Source organism: Paroedura picta, chromosome 9 (genome assembly GCF_049243985.1).
Source record: "Paroedura picta isolate Pp20150507F chromosome 9, Ppicta_v3.0, whole genome shotgun sequence".
Classification (NCBI taxonomy): Eukaryota; Metazoa; Chordata; class Lepidosauria; order Squamata; family Gekkonidae; genus Paroedura; species Paroedura picta.
In genome coordinates this window covers 4,964,201-4,985,709 of record NC_135377.1, presented here as the reverse complement: position 1 = coordinate 4,985,709, position 21,509 = coordinate 4,964,201, and the positions used below count along the sequence as shown (strand labels likewise).

General features: G+C 43.5%; 1 protein-coding gene across 3 annotated transcripts in view; it reads right to left on the bottom strand.

The window, feature by feature from the left end:
- Window positions 1-21,509, bottom strand: part of TRAPPC9 (trafficking protein particle complex subunit 9) — a 350,271-nt gene that overhangs the window by 263,866 nt on the left and 64,896 nt on the right. For all 3 annotated transcript variants that reach the window (XM_077351413.1, XM_077351414.1, XM_077351412.1), the window contains exon 18: window positions 877-1,019. In XM_077351413.1, the coding sequence (XP_077207528.1) occupies window positions 877-1,019 (143 nt within the window). The remainder of the gene's footprint in view (window positions 1-876; window positions 1,020-21,509) is intronic.

Genomic DNA, 21,509 nt, shown 5'->3' with positions numbered 1-21,509 from the left:
TTCTCCCAATAATTTCTGGAGCTTATTCAACAAAGTCCTCTGAGATGATTCTTGGCCACCAACAAAGCTCACAACCGCAACGTGATTGTATGCACGTATGGCCGAGATCCAAGGGAGCAATTCTTCTCCGCATGTGTCCAGAGCCAGGGTTTGTTTTGATGCTCCCACCAAGGCCCCACTAATTGAGACACAAGCTGGAACTCAGTTCCACAAGGGCTGCCCCCCTCCCACACCAGTGGCCTATATGGATCACGGAAAGGCAACACGGTTCATCTTCCAATTATGCACTTTGCTAAGAAGTAGGGTTTCAATCCCAATACTGCCTATTAGGGAAACTACATTACTAAATTGGACTTCATGGAATTGTTAGCTGCCAATAAAGCACATTCTCAAGGAAATGAGAGGGTACTTCCAAAAGGTAGCATGTTAGCCACCATTGATGGCTTATTACTTTACATCCGCTAGGTCTAGGGTTGGCAGGCAAGGCAACCTGACAACCAGCGGGAGATCAGGGGGAGCACGGGGAATGGCTGCTGGTGATGGAACTGACATTGTGCCTCTCTAGGATAAATAGAAACGCTATGGTAAAACAATAGATCTTACTGGTGATTCCTAGAGAGGTCTGAGTTTCAACACTGGCCTGACAGCAACAAAAGTAAGGTTGAGACCAGGCATAACCAAGAACTTCTCAAGGGCCCCTGCACCCTCCGCCCCAGAACTCCATCAATGTGCCCTGGACCTGTTATCACTCTGCATTGTTGCATTGTTTGCACTGTTACAATTTTTAGTTATTAGTATTATTGCTATGGTTACTTCCACTCAGTGTTTCTGGATCCAGCCCACTATGATCTCATTCCATTTGTGGCAAGAACATACCTTGTTGCAGGCAAGGTATTCACGCGTGTAAAAAAGACAGATGGCTCCACTTCCACATGAAGGCCGAGAGACAAATTCCTGTAATATCCATCAACGTGTCCAGGACCCCCAGAATATTTGAAATTCAAAATGGCTTCCACGGTCTAGGAAAATAAGAGAAAGAATATATACATATTAGTCCATTTCTTTCTACTACAAAAATGCAGTTGGTTTCCAAACTAGTTAGGCAGATTTACACGCTGGCTGTTCAAGAGGCCTGAAGAATTTGTAACCTGTCAAAGCAAATGCTACTTATCTACCGCACTGGGCATGCAATGGAGCTTGAACAAGCTGCTTTTTGAATGTCTACAAGGCTGGGTTCAGCTAAGAAGGTCACGATTTATGCAGGCCTGTTCTAAGAAATTAAAGTCATGCTGTAAACAGAATACAGATTTCTTGATCAGTCAATTAAAGTAATTCCATAAACAATACACAGATTTCTTGATCAGTCAATTCACTCTCTCTCTCGTTTTACTATACGATTTCTGCCTCGTGTAATCACATCTTTATCTAGGCAATTTGGGTACAAATAAGGAGATCCATTTACAATTATGCTTCTGCTAGCTACTCATTAATAAAGGGAACCAGTCAAATACTGGTACCGATAATCTTATCTATTTCTACTGTTACAAGAAACAAACAAGAAAACCTATTTTAGTTCATACTTAAGATGTAATTATATTTTGCTTGAAAACGTTAGAATTGTGCATTGCAATGGTAAAAGGACGCACCACAGATTGCTGAATGATGTTGTCAAAACTGAACAGAATTAGAAATTATATGTGCTAAATATAGATATAGATAGATGCACGCACATGCACAATAACTGTTTAAACACCAATGCTAAATATCAAAGTTAATAATGTCTACTGCTTAAAGTAAGTTACCTCTGCCTAACCATTATGTTTGTTCTAATAATACTGTTTTGACTTGCCTAATTTAAACCGGCTTGGTGGAGTGGTCAAGACACTGCTTAAAACAGGCTTCTAATCTAGCGAGATGGGTTTGATCACCAATTTCTCCTCCACGTGCAATCCGCCTGGCTGTCTTTGGACTAGTCACAGTTCTTAGAGCTTTCTTAGCTCCTGTACCTCACAGGATGTCTGTTGTGGGGAGAGGAAGGGAAGGTGACTCTACACTGCTTTGAGACTCCCTTCGGGTAGTGAAAAGTGGGGTATAAAACCAACTCCTTCTTCTAAATGCAACAGGGATTCCAGGAAAGGCAGAAGAAGGTTATCCAAGATTCGATATTAACTATGATATTCTCTTGCCAATGTTTATCTTGCATCCATGCACTCCTTATTGATGTAAGTGAAGGGTCATTCCATGACAGGGTGGCAGTAGAAGAAAATGACAAGTTACAGCTGACTTACAGCAACTCCATAGGATTTTAAAGGCAAGACAAGAGCCCAACATTGTCCCCTCTCCGCCTGTCCTCATCCAAAAACCTGTCCTCAAGGCGAAAAAGTTCCGTCTTACAGGCCATGCAGAACTGGACTGGGCCCGTAGCTCTTGTAAGCTCATTCCACCAGGCAGGGGCCAGGGCCAGGTGGACCTCATGCAGACCCAATTGAGGCCAGGTGGACCTCATGCAGACCCAATTGAGGCCAGGTGGACCTCATCTCAACAGACGTATCCTTGCTGTTACATCACACATTCCTAAAAAACTGGGGAACTTGTTCAAACTCTCATTTTGTACTTTCTTGGTTCTGATCTACAGTCTCTCTCACTCAATAATCAATAGGGAATACAAGAAATTAGAGGGGAGAAAAACTGAGTCATTCCAAGCACACGCATTTCCAGCTGGTCTAATTAACGAAATGCTGAGTTGGAATCAGCAGCACCAGAAAGCTGACACTGCTTAAGACGGGCTTCTGTTGTGGGGGTAAAATAATAATTTCAAGTTTGTGCTGCTCTTTTTTTTTTTTTTGCAAAGCAAGTAGTGATCCAGTTCATTTCTAATTTATTTATGACATGCTGTTTAGTAAAGTAGGAAAGGGCAACCTCCATCCTTTGCAACTGATATTGCTATAAAGGGCGACCTACGCTTACCTAGACTCACCAGGAAAAAAGACCGGACTGCTTTAACGTATATTCTTTTATTAGTTTGAAAAGGAGGCTCAGCAGAAAAATTCTGGCTGACGTGTAGGGCTGCCAAGCCCTCAGAGCGAGCAAGAAAGCCCCCGCCCCCAGGCCTTATAGGGAGAATCAAAACACATACACATACAAAAAAAATCAAAACAGAAAAGACAGCTCTAGGAATCTTTGGAAACTCTATGGTAGTCCACCTGCTTGGCATGTAGAAGGTCCCAGGTTCAATCCCTAGCATCTCGTTAGAAGATCTGGCTGGCAGCTGATGATGTGAAAGACCTGTGGCCTGAGACCTTGAATTGCTGCTGCCAGCCTTAGCAGACAATACCGCCCTTTCCTGAACCAAGGGTCTTGTTGGCTGTCCAGATGAACTGGTTGGCCACTGTGCGAGACAGGATGCTGGACTAGATGGACTAGTGGTCCAATCCAGTAAAGTTTTTCTGATGTTCATATACTGTGTTCCCAACCAAAGGGTCTTGGTTCAGTATAAGGCTGCCTCATGTGCTTCAAGATCCCCTTGTCCCTGATTACTACTCTACTAGTTGGCTTACAAAGAAGCTTGTTGAAGGATCCAACCCTTCAAGACTGATGAATCCCAATAGTTCAACGTGCAATGCAACGTTCTGACCTCAGATATACAGTGAAAGAGGACACAAGTCAATCATCCAGTGGCCGACCTAGAAGGAGGGGGTGATGTGGCCAGGCAACTCCTGAACGCCCTCAGACCTATCATAGCGTATTGGATATTCCAAGTGGATTAAACGAATTTGATTTTAGTAATTGCTTGCTGCAATTTAAGGAAATTAAATGCCGGGCCAACAGAACCCCAAAAGCGTTAGCAGCCTTCTAAGACTGGAAAGTGGACTGGGGAAAGGGGGGGTAGGAGGCAGCAGCACTTTTTGAGTACCTCCAACTGTTTCACCAAACAACGGTAACCAGCAGAGAGGTAAATTTGCAGGGAAAGCGCGGATGAGCTAGCTGTGCAGCGTCCATTAACTTTAATGCAATCCTCACAGCCGGAAGCCCATTCATGGCGCTCAAAGTATATCCAACCACAGTCTATTAAAAGAATTGACAGAAACATGATTAATTTGATGAATGGTGACCCGCACCCCCCAGCAGGCGCGTAATTCCCAGGTGTTAATGACTCTCGAAAACACATAGAGAAGGTTTACACCCCCTAGTTTATAAAACCATTTATTTACATATTAGTAACGAGCCTGTTCTTTTTTTTAACTGGATTAATCAGATCTCTTAGGAACTGGGAAACGATGGGCAGGAGGGCTTGCTTGGCACCTCTGCAGAGCCCTTTGTCTGCCCTGCGAAGCATTTGGAAGGAGCTCAACGCATAATGAAAAGTTAAAACGGTAAGAAGTGTTATATCAACTGACTGGTGGAAGACTTTAAAAAAAATGTCTATTCATGGTGATTCTTCATGGATTTTTGTTTGCATCTAGCAGAGTGGTAAGGCAGCAGAAATGTTGTCTGAAAGCTCTGCCCATGAGGATGGGGGTTCAATCCCAGCAGCCGGCTCAAGGTTGACTCAGCCTTCCATCCTTCCGAGGTCGGTAAAATGAGTACCCAGCTTGCTGGGGGGTAAACGGTAATGACTGGGGAAGGCACTGGCAAACCACCCCGTACTGAGTCTGCCATGAAAACGCTGGAGGGCGTCACCCCAAGGGTCAGACATGACCCGGTGATTGCACAGGGGATACCTTTACCTTTATTACCATATTAATCACACAGTCCGCCACTGTGGGAACCATGAACTCAACAGATCCAAATCCCAGCATAGAAATCACTTCAGTTCCCTTATCAACTCAGCATAGGGTTGCCAACCTCCAGGTGGAAATTCAACAGATGAAGACCCATCAGCCGTGAGGAAAGCAGAACAAATGAGTCCAGAGCAGGCGATAGCAAACAACAGTTTATTCCAATAAAGGGCAATGTTACTAAAATCAAAATGGACTCCAAGATGGTATCCTGTTTTTGATGCCTTCATCAATGATAGTCCAAATCATTGATTTTGTTATTTTATATCTAAAATTAAAATACATCCTAAAATATTATATTAATAATGATTGTGTTATTAATTTGGATAAGTGGAAAACTATATGGAGAGGAAATAATCTGCACAGAATACATTACTATAAGGATCAAGTACGTACAATTTATTTATATAATTGAGATTTATATTTTTGTATATTATAATTAGAGCCTCTTGTGGTGCAGAGTGGTAAGGCAGCAGAAATGTTGTCTGAAAGCTCTGCCCACGAGGCTGGGAGTTCAATCCCAGCAGCCGGCTCAAGGTTGACTCAGCCTTCCATCCTTCCGAGGTCAGTAAAATGAGTCCCCAGCTTGCTGGGGAGTAAACAGTAATGACCAGGGAAGGCACTGGCAAACCACCCCGTATTGAGTCTGCCATGAAAACGCTGGAGGGCATCACCCCAAGGGTCAGACATGACCCGGTGCTTGCACAGGGGATAAATTTACCTTATATTATTATTATATACACAACTTTATTTTTAAGGTCAGTATCATTCTGAAACATTTCTATTACTACATTTCTATTCTATTCATTTATAAACAATATTAAGACATCTGCTCCCCCTTCAAGGATCGCTGCCTTGTTGTGGCAAGGGGGCTTGCGTAGTTCAGTGAAGCTATGAGCTATACCGTGCAGGGCCACCCAAGACGGACAGGTCATAGCTGAGAGCTCTGACAAAAGGTGATCCACTGGAGAAGGAAATGGCAAACCACTCCAGTATCTTTGCCATGAAAACTCTATGGACAGTTCCAATAGGTATAACGATATGACGCCGGAAGATGAGCCCCTCAGGTCGGAAGGTGTCCAATATGCTACTGGGGATGAGCAGACGGCTAGTACGAGTAGCGCCAGAATGAATGAAGCGACTGGGCCAAAGCCGAAAGGACGCTCAGTTGTGGAAGTAACTGGTGGCGAAAAGACAGTCCGATGCTGTAAAGATTTTTATTCCATAGGAACCTGGAACGTCAGATCCATGAATCAAGGTAAGCTGGACGTGGTCAAACAAGAAATGAGAAGACTGAACATCGACATTTTAGGAATCAGTGAACTAAAATGGACAGGAATGGGTGAATTTAATTCAGATGACCATCAGGTATACTACTGTGGACAAGAATCTCGCAGAAGAAATGGAGTAGCCTTCATAATCAATAAGAGAGTAGGAAAAGCAGTCTTGGGATACAATCCCCAAAATGACAGAATGATCTCAGTTCGAATCCAAGGCAAACCATTCAACATCACAGTGATCCAGGTCTATGCCCCAACCACTGCTGCTGAAGAGGATGAAGTTGATCAATTCTATGAAGCCCTACAACACCTTCTAGAAGCAACGCCAAAAAATGATGTGCTTATCATCATGGGGGATTGGAATGCTAAAGTAGGAAGCCAAAAGATAACCGGGATAACAGGCAAGTTTGGCCTTGGAGTACAAAATGAAGCAGGGCACAGGCTGGTAGAATTTTGTCAAGAGAATACAATGGTCATAGCAAACACTCTTTTCCAACAACCCAAGAGACGACTCTACACATGGACATCACCAGACGGTCAACACAGAAATCAGATTGACTATGTGCTCTGCAGCCAAAGATGGAAAAGTTCTATCCAGTCAATAAAAACAAGACCAGGAGCTGATTGTGGTTCAGATCATGAGCTTCTTGTTGCAAAATTTAGGCTTAAATTGAAGAAAGTAGGGAAAAGCACTAGGCCACTCAGGTATGAACTAAATCATATCCCCGACGAATACACAGTAGAGGTGACAAATAGATTTAAGGAATTAGATCTGATAGACAGAGTGCCTGAAGAACTATGGACGGAGGTTCGCGACATTGTACAAGAGGTAGCAACTAAAACCATCCCAAAGAAAAAGAAATGCAAGAAATCAAAATGGCTGTCTGAGGAAGCTTTACAAATAGCTAAGGAGAGAAGGGAAGTGAAAGGCAAGGGAGAAAGAGAAAGATACACCCAATTGAATGCAGAATTCCAGAGAAAAGCTAGAAGAGATAAGAATGCCTTCTTAAATGAACAGTGTAAACAAATAGAAGAAAACAATAGAATGGGGAGGACCAGAGATCTTTTCAAGAAAATTGGAAATATGAAGAGAACGTTTCATGCAAAGTTGGGTATGATAAGGGACCAAAATGGTAGGGACCTCACAGAAGCAGAAGAGATTAAACAAAGGTGGCAAAATTATACAGAACAACTATACAAGAGCGAGCTTAACATCCCTGATGACCACAGTGGGGTAGATACTGACCTGGAGCCAGACATCCTGGAATGTGAAGTCAAATGGGCCTTAGGAAGTCTGAGCAACAATAAAGCTAGTGGTGGTGACAGCATTCCAGTTGAACTATTCAAAATCTTAAAAGACGATGCAGTAAAAGTGCTACACTCAATATGCCAGCAAATTTGGAAAACTCAACAATGGCCACAGGATTGGAAAAGGTCAGTTTACATTCCAATCCCAAAGAAGGGCAATGCCAAAGAATGTTCAAACTACCGCACCATTGCACTAATTTCTCATGCTAGCAAAGTTATGCTCAAAATCCTACAAGCTAGGCTCCAGCAATATGTGGACCGAGAACTTCCAGAAGTACAGGCAGGATTTCGAAGAGGCAGAGGAACTAGAGATCAAATTGCCAACATACGCTGGATCATGGAGAAAGCTAGGGAGTACCAGAAGAACGTCTACTTCTGCTTCATTGACTATGCTAAAGCCTTTGATTGTGTGGAGCACAACAAATTGTGGCAAGTTCTTAAAGAGATGGGAATACCAGAGCATCTTATTTGTCTCTTGAGAAATTTATATGCAGGTCAAGAAGCAACAGTGAGAACTGAACATGGAATCACTGACTGGTTCAAAATTGAGAAAGGAGTTCGGCAAGGCTGTATACTGTCGCCTTGCCTATTTAACTTGTATGCAGAGCACATCATGAGAAATGCGGGATTAGAGGAGTCACAAATTGGGATCAAGATTGCAGGAAGAAATATCAACAACCTCAGATATGCAGATGATACCACTCTAATGGCAGAAAGTGAAGAGGAACTAAAGAGCCTGTTGATACGGGTGAAGGAGGAGAGTGCAAAAGTTGGCTTGAAACTCAACATCAAGAAAACAAAGATCATGGCATCCGGCCCTCTCAATTCCTGGCAAATAGATGGGGAAGAAATGGAGATAGTGACAGATTTTATTTTCCTGGGCTCCAAGATCACTGCAGATGGGGACTGCAGCAAAGAAATTAAAAGACGCTTGTTCCTGGGGAGGAAAGCTATGGCAAATCTAGACAGCATCCTAAAAAGCAGAGACATCACCCTGCCAACAAAAGTGCGTTTAGTCAAGGCTATGGTATTCCCAGTTGCAATGTATGGCTGCGAAAGTTGGACCATAAGGAAGGCCGAGCGTCAAAGAATTGAGGCTTTTGAACTCTGGTGCTGGAGAAGACTCTTGCGAGTCCCTTGGACTGCAAGGCGAACAAACCGGTCAGTCCTAGAGGAGATCAACCCTGACTGCTCTTTAGAAGGCCAGATCCTGAAGATGAAACTCAAATACTTTGGCCACCTCATGAGAAGGAAGGACTCCCTGGAGAAGAGCCTAATGCTGGGAGCGATCGAGGGCAAAAGAAGAAGGGGACGACAGAGAATGAGGTGGCTGGATGGAGTCACTGAAGCAGTAGGTGCAGACTTGAATGGACTCCAGGGAATGGTAGAGGACAGGAAGGCCTGGAGGATCATTGTCCATGGGGTCGCGATGGGTCGGACACGACTTCGCACATAACAACAACAACAACAAAGACATCTGCTGGCCCCCCCTCAGACACTCCCTCCATGACCTCCCTGGGGGCTTGTCCAAGTTATGTTTTATTTGAAGCCACTGTTAGATTGTTGATATGTTATGTATGACCTGAATTATTTGTTTAGAATGTTCTATGTATCACCCCTGTATTCTTTTATGTGAACTGCCCTGAGCTGTACAGGAGGGCGGTATGAATACCTAATAAATAAAATACAAATAAATAAATTTATATTTCTGTATTAAATTTAACTTAAACTTTGCACGGAGATATATGCTTACATGTTATCTGATTTTCCATGTAGAGTTTTTCTGATGAAGGCATCGGTAACGGGATAATACTTAGGAGTCCATTTTGATTTTGGTTTGAAACATTTTTATGGGAAACATTGTCCTTTATTGGAATAAATAGTTGTTAGCCATCGACAGCTTGAGACTAAGTTCTTCTGCCAATCTCCCGGTGAAGGCTAGAGATCTCCTGGAATTACAACTGATCTTAAAGTGACATAGATCATAGCATCATAAAGTTGGAAGGGATCTCCTGGGTCATCGAGTCCAATCCTCTGTCCTATGCAGGACCAGTTCACCTGGAGAAAACGTCTTTTTGGAAAGTGGTCTACAGCATGACACCCAGCCCCCCCCCCTTCCCAAACCGTGCCCTCCTCAGGCCACACTTTCACAATTTATTCTCACTGTTGTCAGATATCGTATATTTCTTAAGTTTTATTGATATACGTGGGTTTCACAACTGATGCTTCAAACAGTATCTTTTATCTGTACATTACATACCATTTAGACCTTCTAGTCTTCTATTCTTACATAAGACGAGATAAATAAAGGTTATTTTGCTGACTAAGTTAAGGGTTCTGGCCGGAATTTTAGCTTATGGTCTGCAAACTAGAAAATATAATAATTCTTAGATGTGTGTCATACTGCTGATCAGGCTATTTGAAGTCGATGTCTTACCACTTCAACGGCTCCCTCTCTATTCACAATTTTAACAGTCCTGTTATGGCTCCCATCACAGCTGTCCTCCTTTTTCTAAATGAAAAAGGCCCTAACAACTTTAGCTAAAGGACCATGGAAAAGACCTGAACAACAACTTTGACACATGAACCTGTTTTATACCGAATCAGACCCTTAGCTCACCGAGGTCAATATTGCTTTCTCCAGGGATTGTCAACCAGTATCCTTGGGGTTGGTTGGGTGTCTTTTTTTTGGGGGGGGGAGGGGAGGTATGTGCGTGCGTGTGTGTGTGTGTGCCTATGTGTGTGTGTTTGATTTTACTGGGGTGGTGGATGGTAGAGGGGCCTGTCTCAGCCTAGTTCCCGTTCACTGCCAGGGCCTCGATTTTAGCCATGCAGCCAAGTTAAGGTCGGGCAGGCCACGCCCTTGGGCAGCTCCAGAACTTGGGGACTGGGGGTAGAGGGGCCGGCCTAGGCCTAGGCCCTGAGCATTGCCAGGGCCTAGATTTTGGGGCCATGAAGAGAAGCTGATGTTTTGTACCCTACTTTTGACTTCCTGTAGGAGTCTCAAGGCAGTTTACAATCGCCTACCCCTCCTCTCCCCACAACACACTAATATTGAAGCTGGGACTTTCTGCATGCAAAGTAGATGCTGTACCACTGAACCACACACACACACACACACACACACATAAAGAAAGAGAGAGAGAGAGAGAGAGAGAGAGTGTGTGCCATATCATATGAGAAGAAAGCAACACAATTAAGAATATTAAGATGAAAATGTAAATTGAAGAATGTTCTACCAGTGCAATCAATGAACTTCCAAGTGTGTCATGATTGCACTGCTACAGGAAAACTCCGACAGAATCACAATCAAAACGTCCTAGATGTTCAAAATCCAATTTGAGGCTGCCAAAAGATTTTTAATATATGATTTTGACAAGCTTAGTTCATTTAAGGGCCAGTGCTGAAAACCCTTGTTCAGTTCAGAGCGTCATAGCTAGCCCTGGCAGGCACAGATGTGCAGGTTGCTCCCTTAGTTTGCCACTACCCTCCAGGATGACTCAGTAATAGGATACCAGTCAAAAAGATAACTAGGCTGAGTCATTTTTTAGTTGCGATTTCATTTTTGTGAGAAAACAAGTAAAGCTCGCTCTTTTGTCCTGTTTATAATACACCAATATTACATTGCCCTGCTCAGAAAAAAAAAATGTACCGTCATTCAGTCTAATGTTGTCAATAAATAAGACATGCGCCAAGGAAAACAAATTAGAGAATTTGAGTGGAATATAAAACACAAAGGGACATTTTTGCTTACCTAAGACTGGATGCTGGACTTGATGGATCCAGCAGGGCTCTTCTGATGTTCTTAACTAGAGCTCTGAATTGTGACTCCAACAGCATCTCCGTCTTGTCGGAGATTTATGGATTCGATTTATTGGATTTATAGAACTGCCCCTCATCTCGGGAGGTGTAGATGCTGAACTGTGCCTTGGCCCTTATCTATCCCATCACCTTATCCAGGTACCTGTTCAGAGCTTCCAAGCCACCCAACTCCACGAAACCTCAACATCCAGAGGCAGAAAATCTTTGAATACCAGTGCCAGGAGACAGGATTGAGGAAGGCCAGTTGTTGGCCCTGAGGCAGGATGCTGGACTTGCTGGATCACTACTCTGATTCAGCAGTGCTTTTTTTGGTGTTCTTATCAGAGGGAGGCCTTAGCCTCTTATGCCTTGTTGCTGGACCTCCAGAGGAACTGTGTGAGAAACCATGCTGAACTAGATGGGCCACTGCTCTGATCACCTCAGCTCCCTCACAGGGTGTCTATTGCGGGGAGAGGAAGGGAAGACTATTGTAAGCCTCTTTGAAACTCCTTCGGGTAGTGAAAAACTGGTTATAAAGACAAACTCTTCTTCTCCAGAGGGACTGGTTGGCTACTGTGTGAGACAGGAAGCTGGGCTAGATGGACCACTGCTCTAATCCAACAGAACTCTTTCAATATTCTTATTAGGGTAAGGCCTTGGCCTCTATGCCCTGCTGCCAGACCTCCAAAGGTTTCTGGACTAGGTGGACCATTGGTCTGACTCAACAGAGTTCTTATTTATTTAGATTCCTATGCCACCCTTCCATACGGCTCTGGGTGGTTTACATAAAACATCATGAGGTAATTGCATGGGACATCACAACAAATATAACAATCACAACATATCAGCTAGGATGTTTCAACACAACATTGTTCAACAAAGATAGCAACTTGAACAGAACCCTTGGGTGGGTCATATTTAGTCATGTAAGGGGGTGTCAGGGGGGACCAGAAGATGTTGTTGAGTCATTCGGCTTCAAGCAAATGCCAGGTGGAGAAGCTCCCTTTTGCAGGCCCTGTGAAATTGTGAGAGTTCGGGCAAGGCCCTGATCTCTTCAAGGAGCTCATTCCACCAGTTGGGGGCCAGGACAGAAACGGCTCTGGCCCTTGTCTTCTTATGTGCATCTCTGCTGATACAGACATATTGGGGGCATCTCACTCCAAAAAGATCTCTCCTAGGAGCTTGATGTAGATTTTAAATAGCTTGGGGGACAAGACAGACCCTTGCAGGACCCCAAGCATAAATATCCCTGGACCAACCCTGAAGTCGTCCTTCAGTGCTACCTTCTTTAATGTGCCAGCCAAGGTAAGAGAACAAGCATGGCACAGGGTGAGAGCCTGTTCCGCACTCCAACCTATGCAGCATTCTAAGAAAGTTACAACGGTGTGTAAAAATCAAGAGAATGGAGCCAACACGACAGCTTCTGTTTTAACGGCTTAAAATAGCTCTTGCAACCACCTATTTAAAGCAACAGCTGTGCGGCTTGTTGCCCTGGTGGGAACTCATACAGTAACTAAATGCTGACCTAAGTGTAAGGGCACAATGCCCAAAATAGCTCACGTGAAACCCCCCAGACGCTGCACAATGTGCAAGCAAGCTGAATTTCAGGAGCACCATGTGCCCCACGCCACACGTTTGTCTAGTTCATTCATCTACGCTCATGTCTTATCAAGTCACTGAGCGATGAAATTGCATCACTCCTTTTTCCGTAGAACAACGCAGGGGCAGGGACAACTGGCGGGAACTAAATATAGCTTAGGCAGAATCTACGTTGGGGAAATTAAGCCATGCATCACTGTCCCCCCCCCCCAACCTTCGCCAGACCACTCAGCAGCAGGATCCATGTTGAAGCGTGCAGTATAGAGTTCAATAAAACCTCCAAACGTGTGTGTGTGTGTGTATGTGTGTTTTTCAAGGGCTATTTTAAATTTCAGCCAGCTAAAAATAACCTTGCTCGTAACGATTGGAGGTGTGAGCAGAATACTACTGAGCTGCAAAGTAGAGCTGCCGTGCCACACGTTAATACTGTAAATCTGCAGCTGTTCGTAGGGATTCATAGAGATATGACTCATATATATATATATTACAGACATATATGTGTGAGTGAGAGGGAGGGAGGGAGGGCGATTGCCAGACACGTAAAAACTGTAGAGCTGGCGTTTACAAGAATCTGCGGGAAGCTGGGTGGGCATAAATAATTTATTTTAAAAGATTACTACCTACAGGAATCTCAGAGTTTTCCCTTCCTACGCATCAGGGAAAAAGCCCACCGACCCACCCGAGAATCGTGCTGACCTGTGCATCATTAAACAACTGAAAACAAGCTATGCCTCCAATCCTTATTCCAACTCAGCAGATATGTTTCTAATGAAGGTCGACTTACCCGGTAAAAAATTGGTAGCCCTTCCCAAATGTTTGGCCAGTTTGTGGGGGGAGGGGGATTGTTATTGTGATTCCCTTCTTGCTGCAATTGGAGTCGGCAAAGATAAAAGTTTGTCCTGTTATTTGCGGCTGTCTAAATTTAAGAAAAGGAGTGCATGGCATCCTATGTTAAGTTTTTTTTGTTACAATTTATTGTGAGGTATGTGGGTCTAAATGGAGATGCAGTGTACAGGTAAAACAACATCCTCTGGGTACCACCATGGAGAAGGCCCAAATGAACCTCTGATGGGGAGAGTAAATAGAATTGTGGCCCTATCCAAAGATAAACAGCATGATTGTGCAGGCACATAGGACTCGACCAGGGGTGGCCAAACTGTGGGTCTCCAGACTTCTGCGGACAGCAATTACTGTGAGCCCCTGCCGACTCTATGCCTACGTACACCAGTACCGGAAGGTACCCACTTCTCTTAGATAGACTCCAGGCAGCAGATCTAAATTGGAAGCAGCAAATTCCTCCTCATCCCTCTATACTCATCCCAAATCTCTTATAGTGGCAGTATGTAGATGAGTGCAAACTTGAATGGACTCTGGGGAATGGTGGAGGACAGGAGGGCCTGGAGGATCATTGTCCATGGGGTCACGATGGGTCAGACACGACTTCGCACGTAACAACATAACAACATGTAGATGAGATATCCTAAAGATGATCTCATGGCTTTAGGCAGTCCTTTATATATTTCACACTGGACAAATTAATGGGATATCATAACAATGCCCATCTCTATTAAAACATGTATTTATTAAAATAACACCATATTATATTTCTTCACTTTGTGGTAAAAATAAGAGATTTATCGCCACATTTATTTATTAAAGCTATATGGGGAAACACAAAAAAGGTGTGTTTCTGATTAATGATGAGAATGGTTTTATTTTAAAATAATAATAATAATATAGTTTGATAGTATGTCAAAGATTCTAGTGCAACTAGTTCCTAGTGCAACTCAGGGAAGATGACAGAAACAAGGAGAAGGAAGCTAGTCTCACTTCAAGAAGGATGTAGATAAAATTGAAAGGGTACAGAGGAGAGCGACGAAGATGATCTGGGGCCAAGGGACCAAGCCCTATGAAGATAGGTTGAGGGACTTGGGAATGTTCAGCCTGGAGAAAAGGAGGTTGAGAGGGGACATGATAGCCCTCTTTAAGTATTTGAAAGGTTGTCACTTGGAGGAGGGCAGGATGCTGTTTCTGTTGGCTGCGGAGGAGAGGACATGCAGTAATGGGTTTAAACTTCAAGTACAACGATATAGGCTAGATATCAGGAAAATAATTTTCACAGTCAGAGTAGTTCAGCAGTGGAATAGGCTGCCTAAGGAGGTGGTGAGCTCCCCCTCACTGGCAGTCTTCAAGCAAAGGTTGGATACACACTCTTCTTGGATGCTTTAGGATGCTTGGGGCTGATCCTGCGTTGAGCAGGGGGTTGGACTAGATGGCCTGTATGGCCCCTTCCAACTCTATGATTCTAGTCTGGATATTACGATACCAAGGGGGAAATACCTTTGTGCTTTGAAATCCCTGAATATACAGCAGACTCCAATCGGGTTTCACAGCAATGAAGTGCCCATTGTAGTGCAGAAAAACACAAGAGAAAACAGGGCTGGAGCACAATAGCAGTTTAGACTCCTGTGGCAAACGACAGCAATACATCTATGCCAGAAATAAGGGACTGTCGTACATTACTATTCAAGTACACAAGACTGCTACTGTGTGCATTTTTAAAACTGCCACGAGAATGTTCCCCCTTCCAAGTACAAAGGAAAGGCTACAGATCCCAATCAGAAGCAATTACCCTTTCATTTTCCCAGAAAGCAGTTTTGTTCACAATTGAAATGCAGGGTTCATTCGACAGCCAACATAGTCTTTCCAACACAGACGGAGTCAAGAATAGATTCATACGACTGGGACTGAAAGCACATCCATAGGCTGCTTCTGTATCATTTGACACCGGCCATATCACTGAATGTAATGAGAAAGCAGAAGGCATTTTCCAAAAGGAAAAAGGGGAGAGAAAGAATGAGAACTAATAGCTTCTAAAATGCAGATTCACACTCAAGGGAAGGGAAAGATCCAGCTCTAATTTGTTTTGCGGAAGTTTTGCAGAGGAGTTTACAGATGGGTAGTGGGCACTATTACAAAACGGTGGACACAAAACACCGGGGCCCTCCAAGTCAAGAAGCCTTCTATTCTGCATGAGCAAATTCTGCACACACAAAGGTGATGCTTCATAGGCTCTTCTGACAAACACCTCAAGGAGGTAGAGGAAAGTCAGAACAAAGTCCCTAGGGGAGAAGTACATTCTGATTTCAGTTTACGAATAATACGGAGTTTTCTTCCTGCATGGCTGCAGACCAGAGATTCCCAAGTCCAGATCAAGGCACATGGCTGGGTTGTGCCAACCTGGGAGGAGCTCAACACTTGAGAAGGAGGAGCCAGGCTGGTGTGATGGTTAGGAGCGCGGACTTCTAATCTGGTGAGCTGAGTGACACCCTCTAACGTTTTCTTGGCAGACTCAATACGGGGTGGTTTGCCAGTGCCTTCCCCAGTCATTACCGTTTACCCCCCAGCAAGCTGGGTACTCATTTTACTGACCTCGGAAGGATGGAAGGCTGAGTCAACCTTGAGCCGGCTGCTGGGATTGAACTCCCAGCCTCATGGGCAGAGCTTCAGACTGCATGTCTGCTGCCTTACCACCCTGCGCCACAAGTGGCTTTTCAAAAATATTATATCCCAGGTTAAATTGAATTTTATTGAGGTTTTTTATTGCATTTTATTGAAGTTTCCACACACACACACAAAAGTGTTTGTGGTGGCAGAAGCCATTGTGTTTAACAGTAGGGCACTTGCGCATGAGACCAAATTTTGCTTCAAACTCCAACTTCAGCAAACTTCACTGTAACAGACAAGAGACCTTGCGTGCCGGACGGAAGCTGCTCGCATTTTGTAAGCCTTTCCTCAAACAGAGCGAGCTAACAGCTTCTAACTTGAAGACAGACTGAAGTCAGGGACTTATAGGCCTTTAATGTCAAGCGTAATATGGAGGCAAGCCAAGAGGAGATAAGTCAGGATCTATACGCCTACAAAGGCCAACAACAGGCCAGCATCTAATGCCCCAGAACACTGGCGAGAATCCACTGCGGCAGGCAAGGTATTTGTGGGCGACGTGCAAGGACAGACAAGTGGAAGCTCAACAATTCCAGAACGACTGCAGTGTGGCCTCACAATATGAACCGTTCCATAGGCTTATGAAAGATGACACTGAATCAGCTCTCTTTTTTTAGAATTTAATAAAAATTCAGTAGGAAATATCCAAACAGTGAGCCGTTCCTCAGAATGTGAAGCGAGCCAAGTAATCAGGCATATAGTTGCCGACCAGCCGCAAAGCCAGCTTTCCCATTTCTGGGGATTCCACTTTTGTAATTTATTTGGATCATGATGATGATGAGCAAAGCACTGGGGGAGGGGGGCGTTGGAATCGTTGCAGAACACGGTTCACTTGCAACGTCAGGCAAGCTTAACACGAAATCTCGCAATGGATTCTACAATACTGCGGTATTTATTCAGGATCCAAGGATTGTCTTCAGTTTCTTCCTCCCCCCCCCAAAAAAAAAAAATGTTAGAAATGCATTATCGATTCTGTGGCTTGCTAAAGTGTTAGAAAATGGCTTGAACTACATTCCTTGACAAGAAATAAAAGATGGGAGGGAAGAAAACCTGAATTTACACAAAAGTGTTCTCTGTCTGTCTACGAATATCAACAAAGATGGTGAAGAAGCCCTTACAGATATTATCTTGAGCTGAGCATTATTCACACTCTCCTTCCACTTTAATAGAATGTATGCTAGCGGTTGTTCCAGCAAAGTAGGCCTGTTCAATAATCTTTTCTCAAAATAAGATGGACTTGAAGGGGGGGGGGAATAGGGCAAAATACATTCTGAGACTCCAAAGTAAAGATGAATAACCTCTTCAGCACCAAGGTCTGCTATGGAAATATATAATAAATCAGAAAGAGAGTAGGCTTATGGTAAGTAGAGTCGAGTCATGCTTTTTCCAAAACATGTACTCGGGCGTGATGAAACACAGGCCTTGGTTATGAATGTGTTGAACTTTAGAGAGACTACTTAGGTCATTTTGACTGAAGAACAGCTACAAATAAAAAGTTTGCATGGAACTTTTATCCCCTCTACTGTTGGACCAAGTGAGAGAAGGCTCATTATAAAAAAAATGGGTCCATGCTAGGTTTTGGGGAAACCTGTAATTTTGTCAAGCGCTTCTACAGAACCCTCAAGAAGGCAGTGACAGTAAAACGTAAGGCTGCCAACTTCCAGCCGGTGACTGGCGATCTCCCAGAATTACAGCTGACAAAGATCCACTCCATGGAGAATGTGGCTGCTTTGGAGGGTTGACTCTGTGACGACACGCCACTGCTGAGGTCCCTCCCCTCCAGAAACCCCAGGATTCCCAGTCACAACCCCCAAATATCCAGGAATCTCCCATAGTTGGCAAGCCCAATGCGACCCTAATGCATGCTTTAATTCTCTGGTTGTGGCTGACTTTCAAAGGTCTGACTGAAATCTATGAGTAAATCTGTTAGTGAAAAGAAGGGGGGGGAAACGGACCATACTTTCCTGAATGTTATAAATGCTCAGATGTAAAATTCACATTAATGGATTTTTGCAACATTAGATATAGGAAGGGCAAAGGCGCCAAGAAAAGGTTAAATTTTTCATAATGCCGGGAACAATAACACACTGAGACAATATGCCTCGCTGCCAACAACTATATAAGCCACAACATGGTGACTTGCTGTAGCCCATCTGCTTCCACGATTGGGGGGAGGGCGGGGGCTTTATATGGCTTCACTTTAAATTCATGAGCTGGAGCAGATTTGCAGTGAGAAACACAAAAACCACACGAAGCACACCAAAAGCTGGGGAAATTAAAGTAATCTTCATGAACATTCATGACCACAAAGATTATATTCGTACTTATGGATTAATGCTATCGCTGTTTTCTCAGCATAGTTTTTCCTATATTTTCCTTATTAAAAAAATGTTTTCCTATGTTTTCCTAATGTTGAGGCTATATGTTGTGTTCTGTAATCGCTAATGCAGTTTTAAAACAGTGAAGTGTCTGCTATTAGGCATGTGCGCTTCAGACTGCTTCGGCCAAAAAATGTCCGAATCAGAGCTGCTTCGGTCACAGATCAGCCGAATACAGTCTGAAGTGGCCAATGCCAGAGATCTGTATGGCTGAATCACAGCTGTCCGAATCATCCAAATTGTATTTCGGATGACTCTGAAGCAATTCGGACATGAAAGTCAATGGGAATTTTCCCATTTCCATCTTCTCTGAGACCTTGGGGGGGGGGGAATTGAGTTAGAGACTCCAAATGTTCAGTGTAGCTTGAAGACTCTCTTCTCTAAAGACTTCATAAGTTTCAAGAAGATTGGACTAGGGGGGTTCAATTCTAGGGCACCCAAATTAGGGGCCCCTATCCAGCTCCATTTTATTCAACATTTGGAATTCAGACTCTGTCAGATATCAAATCAAATTTATTTTAATAGAGCGCTGCAGCCAGATAAAACAGATAGCAAGAAAAAAAAAACATTTCACAGCAGAAAATTGCATAATCAGGGAGCCAATACAAAATGTAAAATATATAAAATTGTATAATTGATAGGTACAGACTCTGCCATCCAGTCTCGCTCCATTGGATACAATGAAGGCTGGATGGGGCACCCCCTGGTCCAATCTTCTTAAAACTTAGGGTTTTTGTTTTGTTTTTTGTTTTTTTGAGAAAAAAGGGTCTTCAAGCTACACTGAAAGTTTGGAGATTCTAACTTACCCCCCCCCCCCAAGGCCACTGAGAAGATAGAAATGAAAACTAACAAAGCAGGGAGCGGAAGGGGAGATTGCTAAGAGGCAGATGCCACCCTGCAGGCAGGCAGATAATGGGAATAAACAGGAATTACAGCTCAAGCTTCACACAGAGCAGTTCCCATCATCTCCCCTGAAGAAAATGGATGCTGCATGCCAGAGTAGCAGAGCTATGGCTTCACACCCTAGCAATCCCGAACCCAAAATAGTCTGACTTCTTTTTTTGGGGGGTGTACACGTGCCTAACTGCCATATAGAAACAATTAACTTTCCCCATCAATCTCAAATCTTACCTATTTCCCCTGAAAAACAAACCTCAATACCAGCCCCCAATTTTCCTAAATAAACTGAAGGCTCTGCAACCCAAATGGGATGCAGGAGAAAATATCTGAAGATTAAGTATAACACCTCTGCAAAAACCTGGATCTCCCCCAACAAGACCAAAATGGCACACCTATCCGCCCCACCCCCCACCCCGAGAATTACGTTGGTGCACTTCATTCAATATTAATACAGTGGGAAATCAAAAATTTACAGGACACTGAAGGCGTTTACGGTATTAAGTTAATCCATAGCTATATGTAAGGCAGCAGCACCACATTCAGGAGAGCAGAAGGAACAAAGAATAGGGACTGACATGAAAATATTGTTTTTATTACTTTAAAAAAAAGTCTCTTCAGCGTAACTCAAGAAAACGCACAACTAGGTATCAGTACATTGGATTGTATGGCCATTTACCATGCAGCTTGCTTTAGAACTCTGCTAGTTTTCATCTGTAAATAATGTACCTCTTATTTTATACAAAGACACAAATAACCGTCTTGAATCAGAATTTCAAAAGTATTCATTGAGTCACAAAGCCTGGGGGTTCCTGCAGTACATGACAATTACAGAGAAATCACAAAGTTGGAAGTAAAATAAATAAAAAGTATGTAACCATTTGGAGATCCAGCTGAAATTTCAGCAAGGCCTATATGGAACATCAGGAAAGAAATGTTAGAACTGATGGGGTAAGGGGAAGCAATAGAAATATAGACACTAGGGCCCAAGAAGTTGATGAGTCCACCTTGAAAAGGTACAGCGATGCTGCTTTTAGAATAAGCTTTCCCATGGTACCCAAAACTAGAGTTCCTGCCACTGTCGTTAAAATCTCTTCAATGACTTTTTGCCAGAGAAGAAGAGGCATTAACCCTGCTGGCCCTGGCTACCATCCAAATGGGTAATTATATTCCTCCTGCTCTGTAATACCAAATGTCTAGGGGTCATCAAAACAAGAGCATTACAAGACCCTAGATCCCTACACCATGGCAGAAGGAATTAGGAGGTCATCAAGATATGCATCGATAAATTAGTTGAGAGCTTTAAATGTCAACTAAGCAATTTGATATTCATTAAAAAAAAAACCTAACTGAAAGCCAAGATGGAAAACCCGGTTAAACGAAATAACTAGAGACAAGCAGTGGTTCTGATAGCAAACAAGGACCGCCTGTCAGTCACCAAAAGAACACGTGATTTTTCAGAAGTGATCTCTCCCTCAAATTTGATCATGAGCATAATGTTTACTGATGCTGACCCTTGGGGCAGTCGGAAAAGGCCTGCAGCATAAATGCCTTTCTCCATGCTCAGATTGCATTGAGCCTTAATTCTTATAGGCAGAAGAGGAGGGAGAAAACGTGTGGATTTTAAGGTGGTGGCTGGGTCTCATGAAGCTAAATGCTCATTCAAAAAATAAATAAACCTCTGCACATGGGCAATTGCCATGCTAAGAAAAGGGATATGCTAAAATCCTTCTTCCCAGGACCCAGATCTCTATACAAAGAGCAGGTGTGGCCAAACTATGGCTCTCCAGATCTCCATGGACCACAATTCCCAACAGCCCCTGCAATGCTGGCAGGGGCTATGGGGAGCCATAGTGGATGGACATCTGGAGAGCCAGTTTGGGCACCCCTACAGTAGATGGGATGAAGACCTGCTTAAGATTAGGGCGGTACATCTCAGGTTTCACTATTTGTTCTCATGACAG